Below are 20,543 nucleotides of genomic sequence, written 5' to 3' on the forward strand. Positions count from 1 at the left end.
AGCAACTGTGTGATGCTATCATGTCAATATGGACCAATATTTCTGAGGAATGTTTCCAGCACCTTGTTGAATCTATGCCATGAAGAATTAAGGCAACTGTGAAGGCAACCTGGTACTAGCAAGGTGTACCTAATAATGTGGCCAGTGAGTGAAAATGTATTTTAGTGTCATTTACACCAAGCAGATTATACGGAGCACAATTGAAGACTGAGGATATGAAATTTGAAAACTGACTGTACAGTTTAAAAACATCTATATCCTTTATGTGTTAAAACTGGAGACACTGGTATTGTTATCTTGGCACCATGGACCAAGGCAAAACGTGATTTCCTTCTTCTCTGTTTCAGTCTGAGTGTGCTCATTACACATTTCTATTTCACACATTTCCATCTGTAGTGCAGGTGAAGGACCTCACATTTATCTATAATTAGCTGCTGTCTGCTCTGAGGCCCAGTGAATAGACAGGATATGAGAGGTTGCTGTGCACAGCTGCAGCCAAGGCACAATTTCATTTTAAAAAGCTATTTTATCCCCATTCAAACCTGAATTAATGCAATTAATATACTGCGCCACATGAGAGAGAGGAGGGGTGATCTGAAGGTAAGGTGCAATGTCTCATGAGAAGAGAGAAAGAAGAGAAGACACATGATTGTAGTGACGCTGACATCATGACAGTGGATGAAGTGAAGTATAAATCATGAATTTTGGACATTAACAAAATTTTATTTAAATGTTATACATAAAACTTTAGTTTTTGTTCCTTTTTTTTAAATTCAGCTAAACAAATATTTATATATTGTATATTTTATAAAAGAAACATTTCAAACGTTTTAAATATTAATATTTCTTATTTACAATTCAAAACAGTACAGGAAATAATAACAGTAACAATGCAGTTTCAATCATAAAAATGTTACAAAACATATTTTGTCTTTTTTTTTTGTTGTTTCCATTTGAAAAACGGCAAGCTGATATTTCCAGAACGTTAGCAAGGATACAAAGTAGCAATGTGGAGCTGCTCTACATTCAAACAGGAACTGGAGGTGCGTTCAACTCTTCAGATGCTTCATTAGTTAAAAAACCTGTAATCCAATTTTTTTTCTTCACATTAGTCATCTTACAAGAACTCTCGAAATAGTTTAAAGTGCAATGATGTTCCACAGAAAAAATGTAAAAACTGTCATCAAAATGCACCAGAGAGCTACTGTGTATGTTACATACGTAGCTGAACGCACCTCGAGCTCAGTAAGGTCACTGTTCTCTAAAGGGACAGGGCTGTGAGAGAAGGCGCATGTTGTGTGGCTGTGTGCATGTGTGTGTGAACATACGCACAGTGTGTATTTGTTTGTGTGTGTGTGTCTGTCAGTATGCAAGCTGATGAATCAGTCGGCAGGGCGGGGGGGAATCCATATCATGATACATGGATCGAGTCTCTAAAACCAAAACAAACAGTAGCTAACAGTCCAGCAGCCTGGCCACTACTGCAGATAGTCAACGTTCAACGACAGGACTACAGACTATCACGACCACAGTCTACACACTTCATCCCTTGTTTTCTCTACACTCGCCAGCAGTCACAGTTCCACTAGCCCGCTGCTCCCTGGAGCAGGAGACAACTACAGTCAGAAACAAGGAAATGAGCCACTCTGGAGGCTCAAACTGGCACTCGAAAGCCTTTTATGGGGGGGGGGGAGGAAAATGTCCTCCCTGGCACAAAGGATATCTTGAGAGTCTATTAGCCGTTCAGTAGGCGCTGTGACGTTCCGTTCCTGGTTGTCTTGTGTGAGGAATCTGCACAAGGGCAAGAATAAAAAGCTTGCATTGGAACAGAGAAATTCAAAAGGAGATTAAAAGAATACTTCACCTGCAAAATGACCATTTGTATCACCATGTGTTGACTTGAATTTGTAAAGAAAACCCTGTTTTTACCACATGCCTCAAAGGTGAACAGAGAATCCAAAAAGGAGAACATTCTTCATTAACTGAAGTAAACAAGGATTGGGTTTAACAACAGCAAAACTGTGTCAAAGTATCCATTTACAAACCTTCACACAACTCCTGCAATATAATCCAAGTACCATTTGTTGAGTTATACAGACAGTACTTCCTAAACACGTGCACTGCCAAAACACACGTCAATGCCAACACATTCTCACTCTGGCCTTGTCACATATTGACATTTGGTCATGGACTTAACACGTCCACATATGACGTGCAAGGTACCCTGGGTGCATTGGTTATTGACAATGTGACACCTAAGACACACCGTGTCAAGCTCAGCTTGTTACATGCATTGTCTTCTTTCAAGATACACTTCTGTTTTCACAGGAAATTTAATGTTTACATACAGTCTCTTTCAAAATAAACACACTATGTTGGTACAACACTGCAAATTGAGGGTTTTTTTCCTTCAACAACAAACACACATAGTTTGGTTTAGGAAAAAAGAACAGAGTTTGGCTTTAGAATCTTATGGGACGCAAACAACGCTCTCTTGGGTTAAAGGCGGTGTTTGTTGGACCCATGTACCACACCTCCCACCGCCTAAGTCAGACTTGCGCCGCCTTGACTTTCGTCCTTGTCCTGCGTGTTTCCCCCTTACCTTGCCGGACGCTGTTAAACTACAATGGCAACCGGACGCGTATCATACCGAGGTTAAAGGCAACCTTTTTTTGTTGGTTTCTAACACCACAGATCACTGCCAAAGCGCTGCATTTCGACGACTTCAGAGTGAGACCGGGCTCTCAGTACAGTCTCACGCTCGGCCGAGTAGTGTGCCTGGGCACCTGCATGCACTTAAACTCTGCTTTTAAGTGCAGAAAGTCTGTAAGCTGATGTTTTGATAGTTTTGCTGTTGTTTAACATGGTCCCCCAATGACTTCAGTTTACATATTCAACACAACACACGATGAGTAACAGATAAACAAATGGTCATTTTCCAGGTGAGCATTCCTTTAAGTATCGAGACAAGCACTTTAGTTTTGGATAGCTTGGCTGATAAATGGAGAAAAGATAAAGTGGGGTAAGCAAGTAGCAAGGTGACAAGATGTCTTTTCTGAAGGAATTTGATGACATGACATACCGGTCTTAGACAGAGTGGACAGAGAGCTGTTAGAGAGAGAGGAGGTGCTGGCAGCAAGAACACTTTTGTGTAGCTGTAATGAGAGGAAACGTTGGAAAAGAAGTCGAGGAAACTGAGGTGAAAACATGAAGCTGATACACATGAAAATGTCTCATAAAATAATGCACAGGAAGAGATGATGCTCTCAATGACATGCAAGTCAATAAGGAAAAAAATGTGGTAATAACATAAGTCTGGACACTCATTGGTCATTGCATAGTGAGACCTGCTCATTCATGATGCCAGACAGCTCAGTCAGCATGTCCCGGTAGTGAGCTCTCATCTCCTCCTGGTACTCCAGCTGGTCCTCCTTGATCAGACGCTCATTCACATCCAAAGCCTGACCGCAGGCTTCTGCAAACTGCCTGCAGGGTGCAAACACAATTTTACAGATTGTTAATCATGTCATTGAACCCACCTTTAATGATCTACGTATGGATTTATTTTTATCTATATACCTGAAGATCTCTTTGAGCAGTTTCACCTGGTTGTCTGGGTATTTCTTGGCATTCTTCTCCTCTAAAAACGCCCTGGCATAGGCCATGGGCCCTGCGTTCACCTAGAAAGAAGGACATCAGGTGAGACAAAACAAAGCACCTAAATTCATCCAGAAATCTTTACTTTGGAGGAATCCCCACCTTGACGCTGACGCTGCCCTGCAGTTTCAGCTGCAGACGGATCATGTCCACCTCCTCCATGTTGCAGAGCTGGTTGAGCTCCGACACTTTACGTGACATCTCATCGATGGCTACCTCAATCGGGTTCATTTCAGTGCTCTGCTGCTCCACCACCTGGATACGCTTCTTTAGGTAGGGGAAGCTGGAACTCGCTGATAAGAGAGAAATAAAAACCCACTGATCAGGCCAACTCTACGTTACAGTTTTCTCTAAGGTGTTTCTTTGTTTATCTACACTTACTGGTCAATATGGTGCGTCTCTTGCACTGCTCCTCCACGTCTCCGTGTTTCTTTCCTGACAGAGTGAACGGCGTCTCGAACACAAAGCGGTTGATGTTGTGATGTCTCTCAAAATCTGTCCTTTTCTCTTGTTGCTCTTTCTCGTCAAAGTAGGGCACCACGTACGTCACCTGGATGTAGGCAAACTTGGGGTCCAGGTCTTTAGGATTTACCTGTTTTTAAAGAATAGTAAGCAAGCAAAAGTGAAGTTATATGTCCACAACTTCACAGTTTGGCAAATCTTTCAGTTTTTATGTTTTATGTTACCTTATTGGAGTCCTGGATCATCTTGACGTTATCAGCTCCAAATTTGTCTGAGTAGAGCTTAAGTAATCTCTGGGAGATTTCCGACAGCCCTGTCAGCTTCGGCTCTTTGTAGATGAACTCTTTGCTCTCCTCCTCCTCAAAGAAACCCTACCAGAACACACACACACACACACACACACATACAGATACTAATGAGCAAAGCCTGATACATGTATGTGTGGGTGTTTTTGTTTATGCATTGCAAATGTAATATTTAGATGCTGTCACAACACGCTGTATAGGTGTGTGATTTTATGTTGCCCCCTAGTGGTATCTTAAGCCATTTTTGTACACGCATGTTAGAACAGATCAGCTCTAACAGGGTGTCAGTGTTAAGTTTGGGTGGGACAGTTCAGAGGTCATAATCAAAGCAGCGTTGGAGGCAAATGTCAAAGGAGGATGAGGTTTTTTTTAAACAGATATCTTCCTGTCCACTGTGGCTGTTTGACATCAGCTCTTCTTAATGTTTAGGGAGGTAAAAACGTCATCACTGGAGATTAAGGGAAGTAAAATGGACCACAGCAAGCTTGACACAAGCCCTTCAGAGGGTAAGAGCAGCAGATGTTAATAGTGGTAGAAGGAGAAGAGAGGTAAAAGTGGTTAGCACTGAGGAAATGGAAAATCAGAGGCATACAAAACTTACCGCAATCTTGATATAGAATATAATATAAAAAAAAACAAAGGAAGAAAAGATCAGACAGAGAAATTAAGGAAACTGACTCAGCAAAAAAAATCTGGTCTTGCTGTCTTTCCATCTCCGTGCCTCATTGACAAGACGCACAGTATCCTTCTCCACAGTTTTCAAGGAGAGAGAGAGAGAGTATTTTATATTCTCCTTATCTGCTTTTTTATCTTTCTTCATTTCAGAGCTCCATTGCCTGCATGGAAATGCTATCCCCTCATTAACAAATATGAAAGTGTGTCAAGGATCCAGGTTCTTTAAAAAGAAGCCTAAACTGCACAGTGTTTCTTCACAGAGATAATTCAGGGAAACGTTTTCAATCCAACTTATTTTTGGTTGGTTTATTTTGCAGAGATCTTTTGCCCTTCATACAGGACCTATACATTTATGTGTAAGGTAAATTATAACATATATAGAAACATTGGGTACCAAATTCAGTCTGTCAAATCAGTCAGTGGTATTACTGTTGTTCTGCTGTGGTAGAAGCAATGTGTGAGTATAAATGTGCCCATGCAAGTGTGTGCTGTCTGCAGCCATCAAGTGTCGCTCACCTGTCCATAGAAAGCTACGCGGTAGTAGCGACCGAAGAGCCGCTTTTCTGAGTTCACCACCTCAGTCACCTTCAGATAGGAGCGATGGATGTCATAGTACAGCTCTGACAGCCTCTGTGGTCATAACAACACACATGTAAGGTTAAGCCCGGCACATTATGCGCACACACAAAGAGGGGGAGGGTTAGCAGTTACCTTGAAATCCCTCCTCTTTTCAAAGACAGCAATGACAGGTTTGTTGATGTCAGCGATGAGCTCGTATCGCTCTGATTTCCACAGGTAGTCCACACACAGCTCCAGCTGCTCTACCAGAGTGTCCTACACAGCGCAGAGGGAAGCATGTTAGAGAGAGAGAGACTGCAACTAGGGATGAGTATTGAGATGCTTTTATTGATACCAATGCCATTATTGATTCTGCTTATTAGTTCAATTATTCATCAATTCCCTTGTTGATCCCTGATCAATTTTCTGTAGGCTTACACAGGTTTTCAGCCTCAGCGCAACTGTTTTATTATCTATCTATCTACCACACTGTTCACTGACCTCAGTATAGGGCGTGTCTTGTGTACCAGTGTCTTCCTTCATGGCCCCCTCCTCCTTGACATTGGGGCTGATGCACATAAACGCTGCCCAGCCCATAGAGAACGACGCTGGGGTTTCAAACAAGTGACATCGAGGCAGGTTAGCGAGTGAAAATATATCAACTTACTCTACAGTTATGTTCAGCTTGGTAACATACAGAAACACAAACATTCTTGTATCAGAATACAAGATGTGGTACTGTTTCACAGTCGAGCATTCATCATAAGTCGATCATTTTTGCAGACTAAATTAAAAACATCAAATGTGAGCGTGCTTCATTTCAGATCTTAGTGACGTGGAACATCTCATCCAGTGAGACTTAAACAGTGAGGGTCAAACAGTGGCAGTAATTAGTGAAAACCTGACACAATCTCATATCATGGAGGCAAGAACAGTGGTCCTCAAAACATTTAACTGCAGAGTATATAAAGAGTGTAGAAAATTTCATCCAACACAGGAGTGGTTAGGATTTGAAATGGCCCCTAAGCTGATGTCCCTTCAATCCAAACCTATTCACCCCTCATAATCAACCCTTCCACCCAGTTGCAAGAGGTTTAAACATGTCAGTGCTCACCCACTCCCTCCCACACTCCCTTGTCTTTCCATCCTTATTGTCTGAACTCACAACCCCGCCACCCAGCAGGCCCCAGGCGCACACACTCACTGTCTTGATCTCGGGAGGTAGTTAGTAAGGAGCTACAGTTAAAGACAGGGCTTTCTTCAGGGGACACACTGGACATCCTGGCCTTGTCAGCTCTCCAGTAGCCTGTTTGGTAGGAGGGGAGGAGGAGGTTTACAAAGTCCACTTGCTTTTGCCTTTTTTTGCTCAAGGACAAGGCGCATGAATCGGCTGAGCTGCTGGCATGCTATGCTAGCTACTGGCACACAGGCTCGGTGCATAAAGTGCATGCAAAAAGATGTTAGATACGTGCAGCAGAAGACAGACACATGCCGTGGTCTAAACGAGGAAGCATACACACTGAAGAACAAACAGATTTGCAGACGTCGTGAAAGGAAATGGGATTGGGAAAGGTATTTGGATGCAAACGCAGATCTGTATGACTGGTTGTCAACATGGGATTCCATCTTCATTCCCCATGAGTTCCTAATGAATGCCCTCCACACACAAAGACACACTCAAGTCACCAGCGTGCTCCCTTTCAGGCATGCACATCAACCCCCATGATGATATGAAGGACTGATGCCTGAAAGTTTTAGTAATTTGCAGAAAGCTGCATGTTAGCGGAGAGAAAGAGATGTTTGCTGAGTGACAGAAGATGGCTGTGACTGAACTTTCTGGTTAGAGGTCACCATGTCTGCAAAGATGCACACACTAGCAGCAACTTTGAATATTTGTGCATACACACATGAACCATGCTGCAAAATGTAAAGTCGAAGCAGCAGGATGTTTGCACTAACCTCTCCTCTTCAGTGATTCAGCGATCAGGGCTGAGATGTGGATGTAACACATGGCAGCCTGGAGGAAAGTCAGGTACATTACCTTTAAATTGTATTCATTCTTCAATAAAAAAGCATTTTTTGATGCATGTGAAGTACAAGCACCCTGAAAAGCATAACATTTCTAACCTCTGAGAGGTCACCGTTGCGAACGTGAACCTTAGCCATGCTCTCCAGCCAGGTGCATCGAAGCTCGGGGGTGCTGGCGTAGGAGTTGGCCAGGCTGTACTGGAGATCCACCAGCATCTCTGGATCCTTCTCATGCTCCTTCATTTGGGCCGTGGCCATGAGAACCGTCCTGATCCGTTTGGTCAAGTCTTTCACCTCAGCAGGGAATGGTGTGTTCTGCAGAAAACATGTTATGATGAACATTCATTTTTTTAGACTAAAAAGCAGAATGAAATACCACTATAAAGCATAAAGCTGTGATATAACCCGAGAACATGTCATACCTTGAGTGGTGCATCACCGTTGGCAAAGTTATTGATGATAGCCAGAGACTGCTGAAATCTCGAGCCTCCAATGCCAGCATCTGCTATCAACTGGCTCACTGCCTTGATAACCTGAAGTGGAAAGTATGAGGTCTGAACAATGTCATGCTGAAACCACGATTCACAAAACACAGCACTAAAATGATATACTTGAGATATACCTGCAGATGTGAGCGGACTATAGACTTGCCCTTGGTAAACTCAAAGTTTTTCCTCATGAAAAAATACAGCAGGGCAGCTGCCTCCGTCTGGGTGGAGCTGGAGCGATGATTACAGCACTTGAGGATCTCGTAGCACAGACAGCCACACAGGTCTGCCTTACCCTGGAAGAATGCATTGGGGAACTGCCGGCAGAAATGAGGATGAAACCACACATGAGAAAAACAGTTTCAATCTTCACTTAGATGTTGTATGTTTACATGAAGCTTGCTGCACCTTTTGTACAAAGAGCCTGAGTCCAGCGAAGATGTGCCGTAGAGTGGCGGTTGATTGGTTGATCTGGAAGAAGAGCAAGTAGGTGTCCAGCACCTTCTTCATCAGTGCATTTTGCCCTTCATCCTGCAGCAGCTGCTTCTGTATGGACAAATGTAAGAAAAAAACAGACAACACATTTTACTGTCAAAGTATTTTTTTCTGACTGAAAAGTTTTCATGCAGTTTTTAAGATTAGAGATTATTCCAGCCACCAGATGGCAGTAAAGTAGCACTGGCTTGGTTTTAGAATGCCCATAAAATATGTGCATGATTTACTTTTCAGACTTGTTTTGTTAATTCATTCAATGATTGTGGCAGAGAAAACAGCTGTTTTTATTAAGAAGCAGAGAGAAAATGTGATTTGAAAACTCCCTGTTCAACTTGATAGTTACAAAATGGATCTCTGTTAACTGATTTTAGTTGAGGAGAGTAATATGAAACAAACGAAGTACAGCCAAAGGTATGTTAGAAAAAGACTTCTGACATAGTATACACCTTAAAATGGTGCAAAAGCTACATATTGAATTGGATTTGCAAGCATTTATATGTAATAGTCAAACCTAAAAACAGTCCAGAGCTCAGATTGACAATATAATATTTATGAAATATACTATGATATCCACAGGCTAATACAATAAATATTGTATATACAGCACATAACTATGGTGGCCAGCAAGGACAAATACACTATAAATGCCCAAAATATTTCCATTAAGGTAAACGTGCTGCAGCTTTTGAAATGATGCCAATTTAAAACACATACAAAAATCCAAAAGCAACAAGAACAATGCAAAGTCAAAAATGCAACTGTTCTCCAGGCCTTTAGGGGGAGTGCTAGGTGGAACAGCTTGATTTTCAACCTGAGCGAGAGAAACCAGATGAAAGATTGTCTTTTACAATACTGTAAAAGACTAAGGCCAAACATAGAAGAGAACATGTACCTTATATGTTGTATTTTTACTTTTCTTCGTGCTTCAAAAACACACACTCTCATGTGGTCCCTCTCGTGTCAAAAAAATCAGTCTATTACAGCTCGGAGTTTGTGCGTTTTTTTTTACTTTGCATCATTTCATTATTTGCAGCATGTATTGGCGTAGTTGGAGAAGCTGCAGCATTTTTTTCCAAATATATTATATATTAGAAATATAGAAATATTTTGGGCTGTTTTCAGCCACCATACACAACATAGATTGAAACTGATTCCTCTAAACAAAAGAAAATAGATGACAGACATTTTAAGCGTGTGGTGTGTGATGTAGTTTCAGGTTGCAAAAGGACCGCAGACCTTGTGATGGTGAACAAAGAGCTCCAGTACATCCAGCACAGTGAGGGCCACCTCAGTAGACAAGTTTGCCTCAATATCTGTCGGACTCAGGGTATCGCCATCCTGAATACTCCCATCTGGAAACAGAAAATCAGATATAAATAACTCAAATCCCTCACATTACATTCATCTCAATCAAAATGTGTGTTTGTGTGTTACCTGTCTCCATCATCTGCAGCAGCTTGGGGTTAGTGAGAGCATTCTTTCCCCTGATGATGGGCATGGTTTGGGAGCGAGCATGCCGGTGACCTTCCCCTCCAGATGATGCCATCCTGGAAGCAACAGCCGGTATTAGCAGTTGGCGGCAATCATGGTTCAATCACATGTTTTATCTACTTGTTTAAATTACACTGCAGCAAATGTGCCACAAAACTGTAGGTCAACCATCTCTAGAGATCTGCACATATTAGTTGGCAGGTAAATATAAATGGCGTCCATGTCCCAAGGACATGCTGTTATTGGGAGTCTATTAAACATATGGGAGTACAGAGACAAAGACTGGCAAATCACACAAAACACTGCAGGTATGAGGAGGGGCATGCCGAGAACAAAGTTACAGTCTATAACATGGAAACACACAGTGGTCATATCAATGATGAATTTACACAGGACAAGAATGTATTCATATAAATCAAAGTGTTGTAGGTTGAAAATAGTGTGAAATTTCTCACTATTAAGGAAAATATTCACATTTTGGGCCAGACATCGTAAGTATTGAAAACAATTTCAGTAACCAAAGACTCTTTAAATAGTTTAACTCTGTCATCGTGGCTGAGGTGCTTTCCTGGTGGAGGGTGATTACCATTGTGGGAGGAGGCTTGAGGGATGAGAGGACTGGGAGGGGTGGTTAGAGGCCTTCAGGGTGCCATTGGCCTGGGTGGACTGGGCCAGCTTTACTGCCGCTGCTAGCTTCCTGTTCATGAGCCAATCACATCACAGCTAAAATTAGTTAGTTAAGTTGAGACCATCACTGTTTAGCGTCCATCATTATCATCATTAGTCAGGTATGTTTACTATGTGTGGCATGCTAATAGTCAAGCATGCCTACAATCAATAATAAATGCAGCACTATATTTGCACTTTTTGTGACCTTGCTGCATATTTGTAGCAGCTAGGTCACATGTATTCCTGTAAGGCTAAATGAGATAATCAGAGCATACAGGATCTCCAATTTGAACTGATGAGAGCGGCTACAGTCAGAGAGAAAGATCAGCTCAAAAAGAGAGGGAGGTCAGCCAGATGGAAAGGTTAGTGGCATAGCAGAGTCAATGGTTTTAGTTTGCCATTAGTAGAATATTGTATAAAGGTTAATATCAACTCTTGGTAGAGTGTTAGTGGAGAGTAGAGGGTTGAGGTCAGCATTAACAGTGGACAGTTTGGAGCTTAGGATGTATAGATGTGATGAAACTGAGCTGCAGCACAAATCAGCTTAGTAACAGACAGATGTCCAACGTATCATATTCCTATGATGCTTAAATGAAGCTTGATCGGAAACGACTGCCAGTCTACACAAAGCAAATATTGCCTTGGCCAGCCAAAAGAAAGGGGACACAGCGACTGTGTGAGCCAATCAACACAACCGCCTCAGAGCTCATTCAGTGGCAGGTGGAGCCCTGCCAATCATGAGGCAGCAGGGCGTGCAAACAGAGGGCTACAAGGTCGACATGCAACATCACTGAGGCAAATGTGTTACAGGATGTAAAGAGCAAACAGAACTAACATACAGTGCAGCGTGAATAATGCAGCACAATACAGAATGCATTACTTGATGCAATAGAATATCAATAAATGTGCAGTCACACTGACGATCCATTCACGGCTGCGGCATGCAGAGAGGGGGGAGGGCATGAGGCAAACACTGAGGTGGAGACTACAACAGCAAGGTCAAACATGGAGAAAACATTACAGTTCATTGTTATTGGTTTGTGTCATGTAGTGTGCATATGCATGGGTGTGTTTCTATTTTAGTTTAAATCTAAAATATGGCTTAAGTTAAGGAGGTGGGCTCCTTGCACCAACAGAGATACAAACAGTTAAAAGAACATCTGGGTTTTAAAGTCACTGACAAACCTTGTTTCTTAATCAGCTTCTTATGGGTGTGGGAACCATATAAGAACACACATTTACATCAACACATAAAACCACATCCACACATTCCCCACTGAAGCACATGAGCAGTTTTTGTCCGAACTTTTATTGCTGCTTTAACCATTATTAAAAGTCCAGATGAAATGAAAAATGCCTTTTAACCCTTTTATGCCGGGTTCACACTACATGATATCAATTCGATTATAGCCCGACGCAGCATCGTACGGTGTCGGCTTGGATTGTGAACAAGTGTCGTACGTGATTATCCATTGTTTCATCTCATCATCTCCAACGCTGTGTCTGGGACGCATCATGACATCATGACAGAGAGTCTTGCATGTTTGATTTTATTTTTGTCGATCATGACTTCTCCTGTCACAGCTGTCACCTTGACCAATAGGAACACAGAGCGATCTGCTGTATGGACAACTGTATGTCAACAACATCCCAGCTTAATTGATGTATCCTCTAGCGACGTTACCATGCAGAGTGAAAAAGGAAAAATGATGGCGTGAAACAGCAGAGGCACTTTAGCAACCCACTGAGTACTGCCATTAGCATCAAGCTAGCAAAGAATGCTATTTCTTCATAATAGCTAAAGCATGCCTTTATTTATTATTACCTCTGTATTTTTCTATTTTTACTTTAAATTAGCTTGTTTGCCCTGTTAAATTTGATGCACTGCACCGTCATTTCAAACTCAACATTCCCTGTAGCTGTTTAAAATTAAAAGCCCCTTATAGCTTTTTGAGAGAATCCCTCCATTTTCTTAACAGGCTTTTATTGTGAAACATTTGCAGGAACTTGTTGTGGAGGATTCAGTGACCTGCATATTTTGCATGCGGTACTTCAAATGTAGCTCCTGCCATCTGGTGGCACTTTTTACGTTACTACAACAACATTTCAGATGGCACATGAACAGACACAGTGACTGAAATAATAGTAAAAGTAATAGAAATAGGACAAGAATAACCTGATGACATCACACATGTCATGTAAGACAACCAGCGACGATTGGTTGTGGACCAAAGTGTAGTCTGTTTTCTCTGTCGGCCAAGTCATGGCATGATTTTATGACTCCACAATCACCTAATCTGACACAGTGACTATCGGAACGGGCAAAAATGTCATGTAGTATGAACCTGGGATTAGGTCACATCAAAATCCAATTACGTTTTCTTCCTCTTAAACAAAATATAACATGTGCTTATGTAAGCTAGTGCAAACCTATTTCAACTAATAATATCATGACATCTATCCATCACTTAGTCTGTTACTTTTAGCTGCACAGAGTTGGTTAGCTAGCTAGCAACAGCACGGTATGTATACGGAGAGTGGTATCTGTAACAGCTCCAGATTATGCACAGGGCAGTTTACAATGGACTGCTTCAGCGATTAACATTACATATAGCATGATGGGCTTTGTCTCTCTCCTTGATGGATGCTGCTATCCTGTCAGCATTAAACTGTCAGGGCCTCACTGTTTTGACACGCCCACTTATGGCTGAGGTCTAATTCATTCATTCATCTCTCCCTCGTTTTCCACCTGTTCCAACACTGAGGTGTGTGTGGAGCCAGCAGTCTGCTCTAGACCCGTATCGTGCTAAACTATAAGTCCAATCAAATGCAAAAGGTTTGATTTAAATCCCTCTTCGATCAAATATTCAGTTTCATTGGGAAACACATCACGGTACAGAAGTGTTTAAAATTTGAAACCAAGTTTCCAGAGGCTTCAATAGCTGAATTGTTGTCTGGTAGGCTGGATGACTGACTGTTCTCTGAGCTTGCTGGCTGGCTACACACTGCTAGTGTAATTCATCACTCCTGAACTTCAATGGGTGCCCACACTGACTCAGCCAGGCATCAAAGAGCGAACAGAGAGAGACACTGAGACAGACACAGGCGTAAGACTGTGAATCCCCCATGGCCTGGTATTACAGACGAATGTTAAGTAGCTAGCAGCCCCAGACAGGCTCAACTGCGCCTGAGAGCACTAGCTAGGCTTCCAGCTATCTTTATTCTGCTAATGCCTCCACACACAGTAAAGCAGTGTGTTCTCTCAGCCTTTTGTTGGCTTACATCTCAGCATCTTATTGCTGAAAGGAAAAAGAGAGCTAATTTAATTAGCTGGGAGGAACCAGAAGATGGAGGAGTCTAGCAGTGCCAATGGCTCAGCTCCAGTAAGAGCACACACACACACACACACACACACACACACACACACACACACGATAACGACCCCCATCCTGTGCTTGCCAACTACTACAGTACAATATCCAACAGTGCTTTTCTCTCAACAGCAAGATCCAGGAGTTCCCCCTCCCCCTCTCTTCCTTTTCTTCCCCCCTTTACCTTGTCCCCTCTTGAAGCTCATCCCTGAGCATGCACATGCATACAGAACACATATTAGTATTTCTGCCTGACTGTGTCTGATTCATTTATTTGTGTGTATTTGCACACGTGTCTGTGTGTGTGTGTGTGTGTGTGTGTGTGTGTGGCTGCATTTGCACATGTGTGCATTCATGTGTGTACATGATTATATGAATTACATGGGTGGGGGTGTTAACAACCTTTGGCTGCGGCATGTATGTTGAGTTAATAAGCTGTTTCCATATATGCTGCATTATAATAAATGCATGTGAATGAGACCCGATCCACCTCTTTGTCAGAGAAAGCAACGAGAAGACGCACTCACCTGGCTATGTGGCGTTTTCCGAGGAACCTGAAGTGCTGGAGACAAAGCCTGAGGAAAGGGAAAAAGCAAGAATGTCCTGGATGAAGGGGGAAGGTTTGCTTGTTTTGCTGTGTTTTGTAAGTTAAGAACACAGGATAAATGAAGTGCATGTGATCAAACCGAGTTGCAACAGCACAGTGTAGATGCTGACACAAACAGGAAGCAGGCAGTTAATTAACTGCACTGTTCAGTGGAGAGGGAGCTCTCACTGGAATTACAGTCTGTTTTTCTGCTCTCTCTCTCTCTTGCTGTGTCATTACTTTCATCTGTTCCCTTCTGGCTAAATTCTTCGCCTTTCTTCTCCTCTCAGTCTCCTGTCCTCATCCCTGTCTGTCTCAATGTTTTTTTTCTCTGTGTGCACGGCATCACTCGTCAGCCTAAAAGGAGCTGTGGTAATAATGTGCAATGACAAACAAAAAGCACTTACTCCAGGATGTTAAAGAAGTCGGAGATCTCCTGGTGAATGGCCCGGTGCCAGTAGGACACCAGCACATCTGGAAACAAGAAAGAAAAGGCATCAAGTCAGAAACATGGCAGATGTTTCAAAGAGGTTGCCAAGAGACCATTTTCATAGAGTCAGCTTTCTTAGGGCACGATCACATGAGTGAATGCAGACAAGTGACCATCGCCTGCTGAAGTGATATTCGCACTGAATGTGTGACATACACGGAAAGCTAGTTTCCTAGCTACTGTTAGCTAGCTAATAAATACCACAAAATATGACGTTATTGGTACATTCTCCATTTTCTTATGTTCCATGCCTGTCTCTAGACTCACTGCCAATTTGACAGGGCTCTGGACTGGACTGTGTGAATCCTCTGTATACATGTTTATAAAATGTCATTTCTTACCTTCAGATATGGTTTTCATGATGTGCAAAAAGCACATGAGGAGACTGCGGGTCTCCGCCTGGTCCAGCTTGTCACAACGAGAACCGTAGCCTATGAGGGACTGCGGCCGTGCAAACTAGGGAGAAACATCCAGACAGAAATTCAGCTGTTAGTATTAGGATTGTAGCTACCACTGCAGACACTGAGGTCATGTCCTCAGTATGGGACGAAAACTACTACTTTTAGGCCAACAAATAAAAGACGAATAAAGGTTTCAGCAATTCCCCACCAAAATGTTATTCCAGGAAATGTGGGGAGGGTTTAGAAGCATCATTTATACCTTCATGCTGGGAAAGTAAATTTACATCAATTATGACCAGACAGCTTAAGATAAACTATGCAGGACTTTCCTGAAAAACAATTTATAGACTCATACAAAAGTAATCCCTTTCAATCATCACTTATGACCCACTAGAAGTGTGTGGCGGTGTATTTTTCTGCAGAGACTCTGCCTGTATTTTCTTCTTTTCTTCTTAGTTCCTGTGTTGAGACATTTATAGACGTGTACCCCCTCGACAGTCAGGTGAGGTCAGGGCTTCAAAAAAGGTAGTGACCAGGTGCCAGACCGTAAGCAGTAGTCGGCCAAGAGACACAATGCCAAAAAACACAAATATAGTGAGGCGAAATGCCAAACAAGACTGAATTTGGGGTTGGCTTTTACTCTCACTTTCGCTTTCGTAAGCATGATTACAAACAGTTAGCAACAAACTTACATATTGTATCTTTAACTTTATAAATGAAATATGATAAATATAATTTATTTTAGTGGTAGTGGGGCCTGTTTGAGATACTGATGGCTGCAGTATATTTTCTTTTTGTTTATTTTCTTGGCCATTTTTTTGCCTTTATGACAAAAGGAGACAACAGGAAGTGAGATGGCCAATGACAAAAGTCCCTAGCTGGACTTGTACATTGCAATGACATGACTGGATGTTACATTTCTACAGCATCTATTACAGCAGTGTGCTTTGTCCACCTGTCCACCACCAGTGGTCTAAAACAGGAGCCAATGCAATCTGTTCTCTGCATGACCTCTTTCATAAATCCATAATATATAATTTATTATAAATGACTCACAATGAAGAAGATGTGCAATATATACCAAGCACATACAATAGATGTATCTAAATGATTGAAGCTCTTTTGATAAGATCTGCTAACTTCTCCTCTTCCTGAGTCGGAAAAAATAGACCTGCCGTGTCATAACACAGGAGGTGATGGCAGTTTCTCTGCTTTCATAACTCTCCTTGTTTCTCACCTTCTCACATCCGTCCATCTTCTCACTGTTCCTGTCACTGTTGCTAGGGTTGGAGTCCACACTGATCAGAGAACCCCGAGAGTCCGCCTGGTTACCCGTGGCAACTGCCAGGGATGAAAAGGCTGGTGGAAAAAGTGGGCGGGAAGGTGTCAGCATCAATGTCCTCTTTCACACATTTTTGTATAGACACTGGAAATAGATAGACAGCTGCATATGTGCACGTCACAAGCTGTTACCTGTGATGGAGTTTAGCACTTCTTTGGAAAAGGAGGCATCTACAGAGTTGCCGTGACGAGTAACAGGAATCACACCTCCAGCCACTCCGCCTCCAACACTGAGGTCGTCTCGAGAGCCCTGGTGGGGGTACAGACAGGGGAGATGACGTATTTAATGGAAAATATTTTTTTTGTTCCATTTGACTCTTAATATTCTATGATTCAGGCTATTATTTCTAATAGTTACGAGAACAAACTGTAAAGATTGAACTTTACAACAGCATCCACAAAGGAAAGTAAGACAAGTTTCATACAGTTTAAAAATAAATAATAACTTAACCGAAACTATCCAATTATTACTGTTCTTGCATATTTCACAATAAATGCAAAGTTTAACTTATAGGATGATCCAACTACAGTATTCATGAGCTCTCAACCTTTTGTTTACAGCATAGTTAAAATGAAATGGAAGAGGACAGACAGAGACAGAAAGACAACACGAGCAGCATTAAGCAAGACCGTGTAGTTTAGATCAGGGATTCTCAGCCTGCTCTGCCCGGGGGCAACTTTTGCAAAATGACAGGAGACCAGGGGCCAGTTAATAAACAAACATTAATATTTTTTGTCAGTATATATAATAAGTGAATTTCCTGTTTTCAACCTTTCATCATTTGCTGTCCTCACTCATCTTTGCCGAGAGGCAAATTCAGTCACAGCAGCCCCACATGGGTCAGTTTTATGCAGGGGTGTCTCTAGAATTTGAGGAAATTTGGGACTTAGCCCAGACCTTTGCTTGGGGGGTCCCTGGGATTCTTATCTGGCATCTTTTTTCTTTGATAAACAAGATCTATTTCACCTATTACTTTTTAATGCACTTTGACACCTTAATACAAAAAAATAAACCCAGTGTAAATCAGTTTATGTTCATTGTGAATTGGACCAGTTCCCAACTGGTCCAGCCATGGGGTCCAGATTTTTCCTAAGTCATTAGTTTAAGGTCCACACAGTTTAATATATTCAGCGTCAGACTTTTGTTTTGCCATGTTGTTGAGCTAGTTTTCTGTCTCTGTCAAGCAGCTGTCCTTTAGTTGCTCACTCTACAGCAGGAAATGACACTTCAAATCAAATGCTGTCTGCCAGAAATTCACTGCACTTCAATATGGAGTGTGTTTTTTTACAAAGTTGACACGTTCCCGAGTCCCTTGCAGTCCATTTAGAATGGACCTGTGACCCTCTTTTGGACCATAACCCACCAGTTGGGAACCACTGAATTAGAAAACAGTTGGAGGGCCAGATTTAGCCCATGGGTTGTAAGTTGAGTATCACTGGAGTCACTGCAAACCCACAGCAATTAATAATGAGAGCCTGTGCTGCAGAGAATGGTACAAAAATCTGTCAAGCTGATAAAGTCATAAAGAAAGGAAATGCATGTAGAGTACATGATCTAATTGAGGAATGAGAGGATTAATTATTCAAAATGACAGGGTTAAACCTCATGCTGCTTCCCTTAAAGTACACTGCTGTCAAGTTGTATTTCGTAGAATCCCCAGGTCTGAAGTCACTGAAACTTAGTAGGTGACATGTCTTAACTAATGAGAGCCAAACATATAAGACCAATGTTATTGATCTTCAGACACAGCAGGAATATGTGTGACATTACACACAATCATTTTATCTTTCATCTTGAGTCTTACTTGGTCACTAGAAGTGAAGTAGATGGGGAAAAGGTCCCTGAGGAAGAATCGAGGCATGTTGTCCAGGATCAGGCCATATAGAGGCAGGTAGAGAGATGCAATCCTTGCCTGCTTCTCCTGGAAAAGCAGTCAATAAAAGGGGTGTCATGTTAAAAAGATGTGTGCATATTCTTTATCCAGTTACATTATCTTGTAATACCCCAACAAATCAACATGCGGTTTTATCTGAAAGAAAGCATCAATATCTCAACAGTCTTTCGGTAGTCCGCAGAAAATGTCAGTGCAATTACATAATATTTAATAAGTCTTCCCAAGAAAATGCTGTGGCCTTTCATGAAGCATGATTTTCCTTTTATTTGGCACGCACTCAGTTTCAACTGCCTTGACTACAGCACTGCTGTTGTGTTGTGGTTGGCGGTATTTGGTTCTGTTTAACAGAGGGCAGATTACTGACTGGATCTAATCTGGACACTTCCCAGCATTCATTAAGATGTCGTCTCTGCCGCTTGCAGCTGCTACGAACAATCACGTCAGTTTGTATGCGTGAGTCACAAAGGAAGAATTTCTACTGTGAGCTCATGACTCACTGTTCATGCCTTTTAGTTTCCTCCCGTGTAAACATGTGTTCTGGCTACCTTGGTGGCATAGCGTGAATCCAGCGAGTGTTTGGCCATGAGAGTCTTCAGGGTGGCCAAGGCGAGGTGTCTCAGGTCCTGCTCATCCTGGAGTGCCAGCCCCAGTTCCCGCAGTAACAGGCCAGTCAGGAAGTGTTTTCTGCAGAACTCTCCGGTCAGGTTGTACTCCGGCACCGAAACTGAGGAGAGACAGCATAAAAGACTCACATGTTAAATGGAAATTAACTACACATGATTTAAATAATGCTCGAGCCAATATTTGCTTTCCATCAGGGAGTTAATTAATCTGTTTCTAAATAAAAAAATCTGGTTACAGTGAGCAAATAATGTCACAGGCCAATTTTCTGTGAATCTCATCATACCAATGTTTCTCACACACACACACATACACACACACACTGTAGCACACGCAACATTACAAAGAAATGAGTGAACATATTTACCATGAGTACTTTGTGGCTCTGGGGATGCATGGTCTGACATGGACAAACAGTTAGAGAAAATGACAGGAAGAGAAAGAGAGAAAGACAGAGTGTTGTTAATAGACAAATGAGAGTGAGAGCTACTGGATGTATGACAGTTAACACGTTAACACTGGTGTCACTCAAGCATGCAATGTGACTCGGGCCCTTACCTGCGATGCGAGCGGAGGGTAACGGCAGGCTGAGAGGAATGTAGTGCTCGTGGTTGCACACCTCTCTCAAGAACTCAAATTTCAGCTCACACAAGACCTATCAGACAGAAAACATATATTATTAGATTATGTATACAGTATCTGAGTCGATGAACATTAATGCAATTTCAAGTTGTTTTTTGTACCTTGCTGTCAGTAGCAGTGATCATGTTTATGTAGTTGCTAATCAGTTTGAATGTGAAGCCTCTGTCCATGAGAGTGAAGCAACGCTGCAAAGAGACAGACGGAGACATTAGCTAATAAGACAGTGAGAGACAGATCATTTAACACAGATGGACAAATCAATAGGTAACAATTTGCAGACTGTTAATACAGCCCCTCCCATATCTGTGATACAGTCTGGGCAGGATTATTTGCACATGGCTCTCAACATGGAGGTTGCTGGTGGCTAG

General features: G+C 42.1%; 1 protein-coding gene across 2 annotated transcripts in view; it reads right to left on the bottom strand.

Annotated features, from left to right (window-relative positions):
* Positions 1 to 702: 702 nt before the first annotated feature.
* dock10 (dedicator of cytokinesis 10) overlaps positions 703 to 20,543 on the bottom strand; it is a 54,362-nt gene continuing 34,521 nt past the window's right edge. Inside the window, exons 29-57 of one of the 2 annotated variants that reach the window (XM_033630948.2) lie at positions 20,277 to 20,360; positions 20,092 to 20,188; positions 19,901 to 19,933; positions 19,458 to 19,636; positions 18,823 to 18,939; positions 17,150 to 17,267; positions 16,914 to 17,035; positions 15,617 to 15,731; positions 15,193 to 15,259; positions 14,727 to 14,774; positions 10,746 to 10,856; positions 10,103 to 10,215; positions 9,905 to 10,020; positions 8,582 to 8,719; positions 8,308 to 8,490; positions 8,108 to 8,218; positions 7,785 to 8,000; positions 7,617 to 7,674; positions 6,862 to 6,963; positions 6,159 to 6,265; positions 5,811 to 5,933; positions 5,616 to 5,729; positions 4,344 to 4,490; positions 4,039 to 4,249; positions 3,760 to 3,950; positions 3,580 to 3,680; positions 3,348 to 3,486; positions 3,083 to 3,155; positions 752 to 1,791 (exon numbers count right to left, since the gene is read on the bottom strand). In XM_033630948.2, coding sequence (XP_033486839.1) covers positions 1,736 to 1,791; positions 3,083 to 3,155; positions 3,348 to 3,486; positions 3,580 to 3,680; positions 3,760 to 3,950; positions 4,039 to 4,249; positions 4,344 to 4,490; positions 5,616 to 5,729; positions 5,811 to 5,933; positions 6,159 to 6,265; positions 6,862 to 6,963; positions 7,617 to 7,674; positions 7,785 to 8,000; positions 8,108 to 8,218; positions 8,308 to 8,490; positions 8,582 to 8,719; positions 9,905 to 10,020; positions 10,103 to 10,215; positions 10,746 to 10,856; positions 14,727 to 14,774; positions 15,193 to 15,259; positions 15,617 to 15,731; positions 16,914 to 17,035; positions 17,150 to 17,267; positions 18,823 to 18,939; positions 19,458 to 19,636; positions 19,901 to 19,933; positions 20,092 to 20,188; positions 20,277 to 20,360 — 3,390 coding nt within the window. In that variant the 3' untranslated portion in view covers positions 752 to 1,735. Of the gene's footprint in view, positions 1,792 to 3,082; positions 3,156 to 3,347; positions 3,487 to 3,579; positions 3,681 to 3,759; positions 3,951 to 4,038; positions 4,250 to 4,343; positions 4,491 to 5,615; positions 5,730 to 5,810; positions 5,934 to 6,158; positions 6,266 to 6,861; positions 6,964 to 7,616; positions 7,675 to 7,784; positions 8,001 to 8,107; positions 8,219 to 8,307; positions 8,491 to 8,581; positions 8,720 to 9,904; positions 10,021 to 10,102; positions 10,216 to 10,745; positions 10,857 to 14,726; positions 14,775 to 15,192; positions 15,260 to 15,616; positions 15,732 to 16,913; positions 17,036 to 17,149; positions 17,268 to 18,822; positions 18,940 to 19,457; positions 19,637 to 19,900; positions 19,934 to 20,091; positions 20,189 to 20,276; positions 20,361 to 20,543 lie in introns of both variants that reach the window. The other variant, XM_033630953.2, reaches the window with a different exon arrangement.

This window comes from Epinephelus lanceolatus, chromosome 4 (assembly GCF_041903045.1).
Source record: "Epinephelus lanceolatus isolate andai-2023 chromosome 4, ASM4190304v1, whole genome shotgun sequence".
NCBI classification, from domain to species: Eukaryota; Metazoa; Chordata; class Actinopteri; order Perciformes; family Serranidae; genus Epinephelus; species Epinephelus lanceolatus.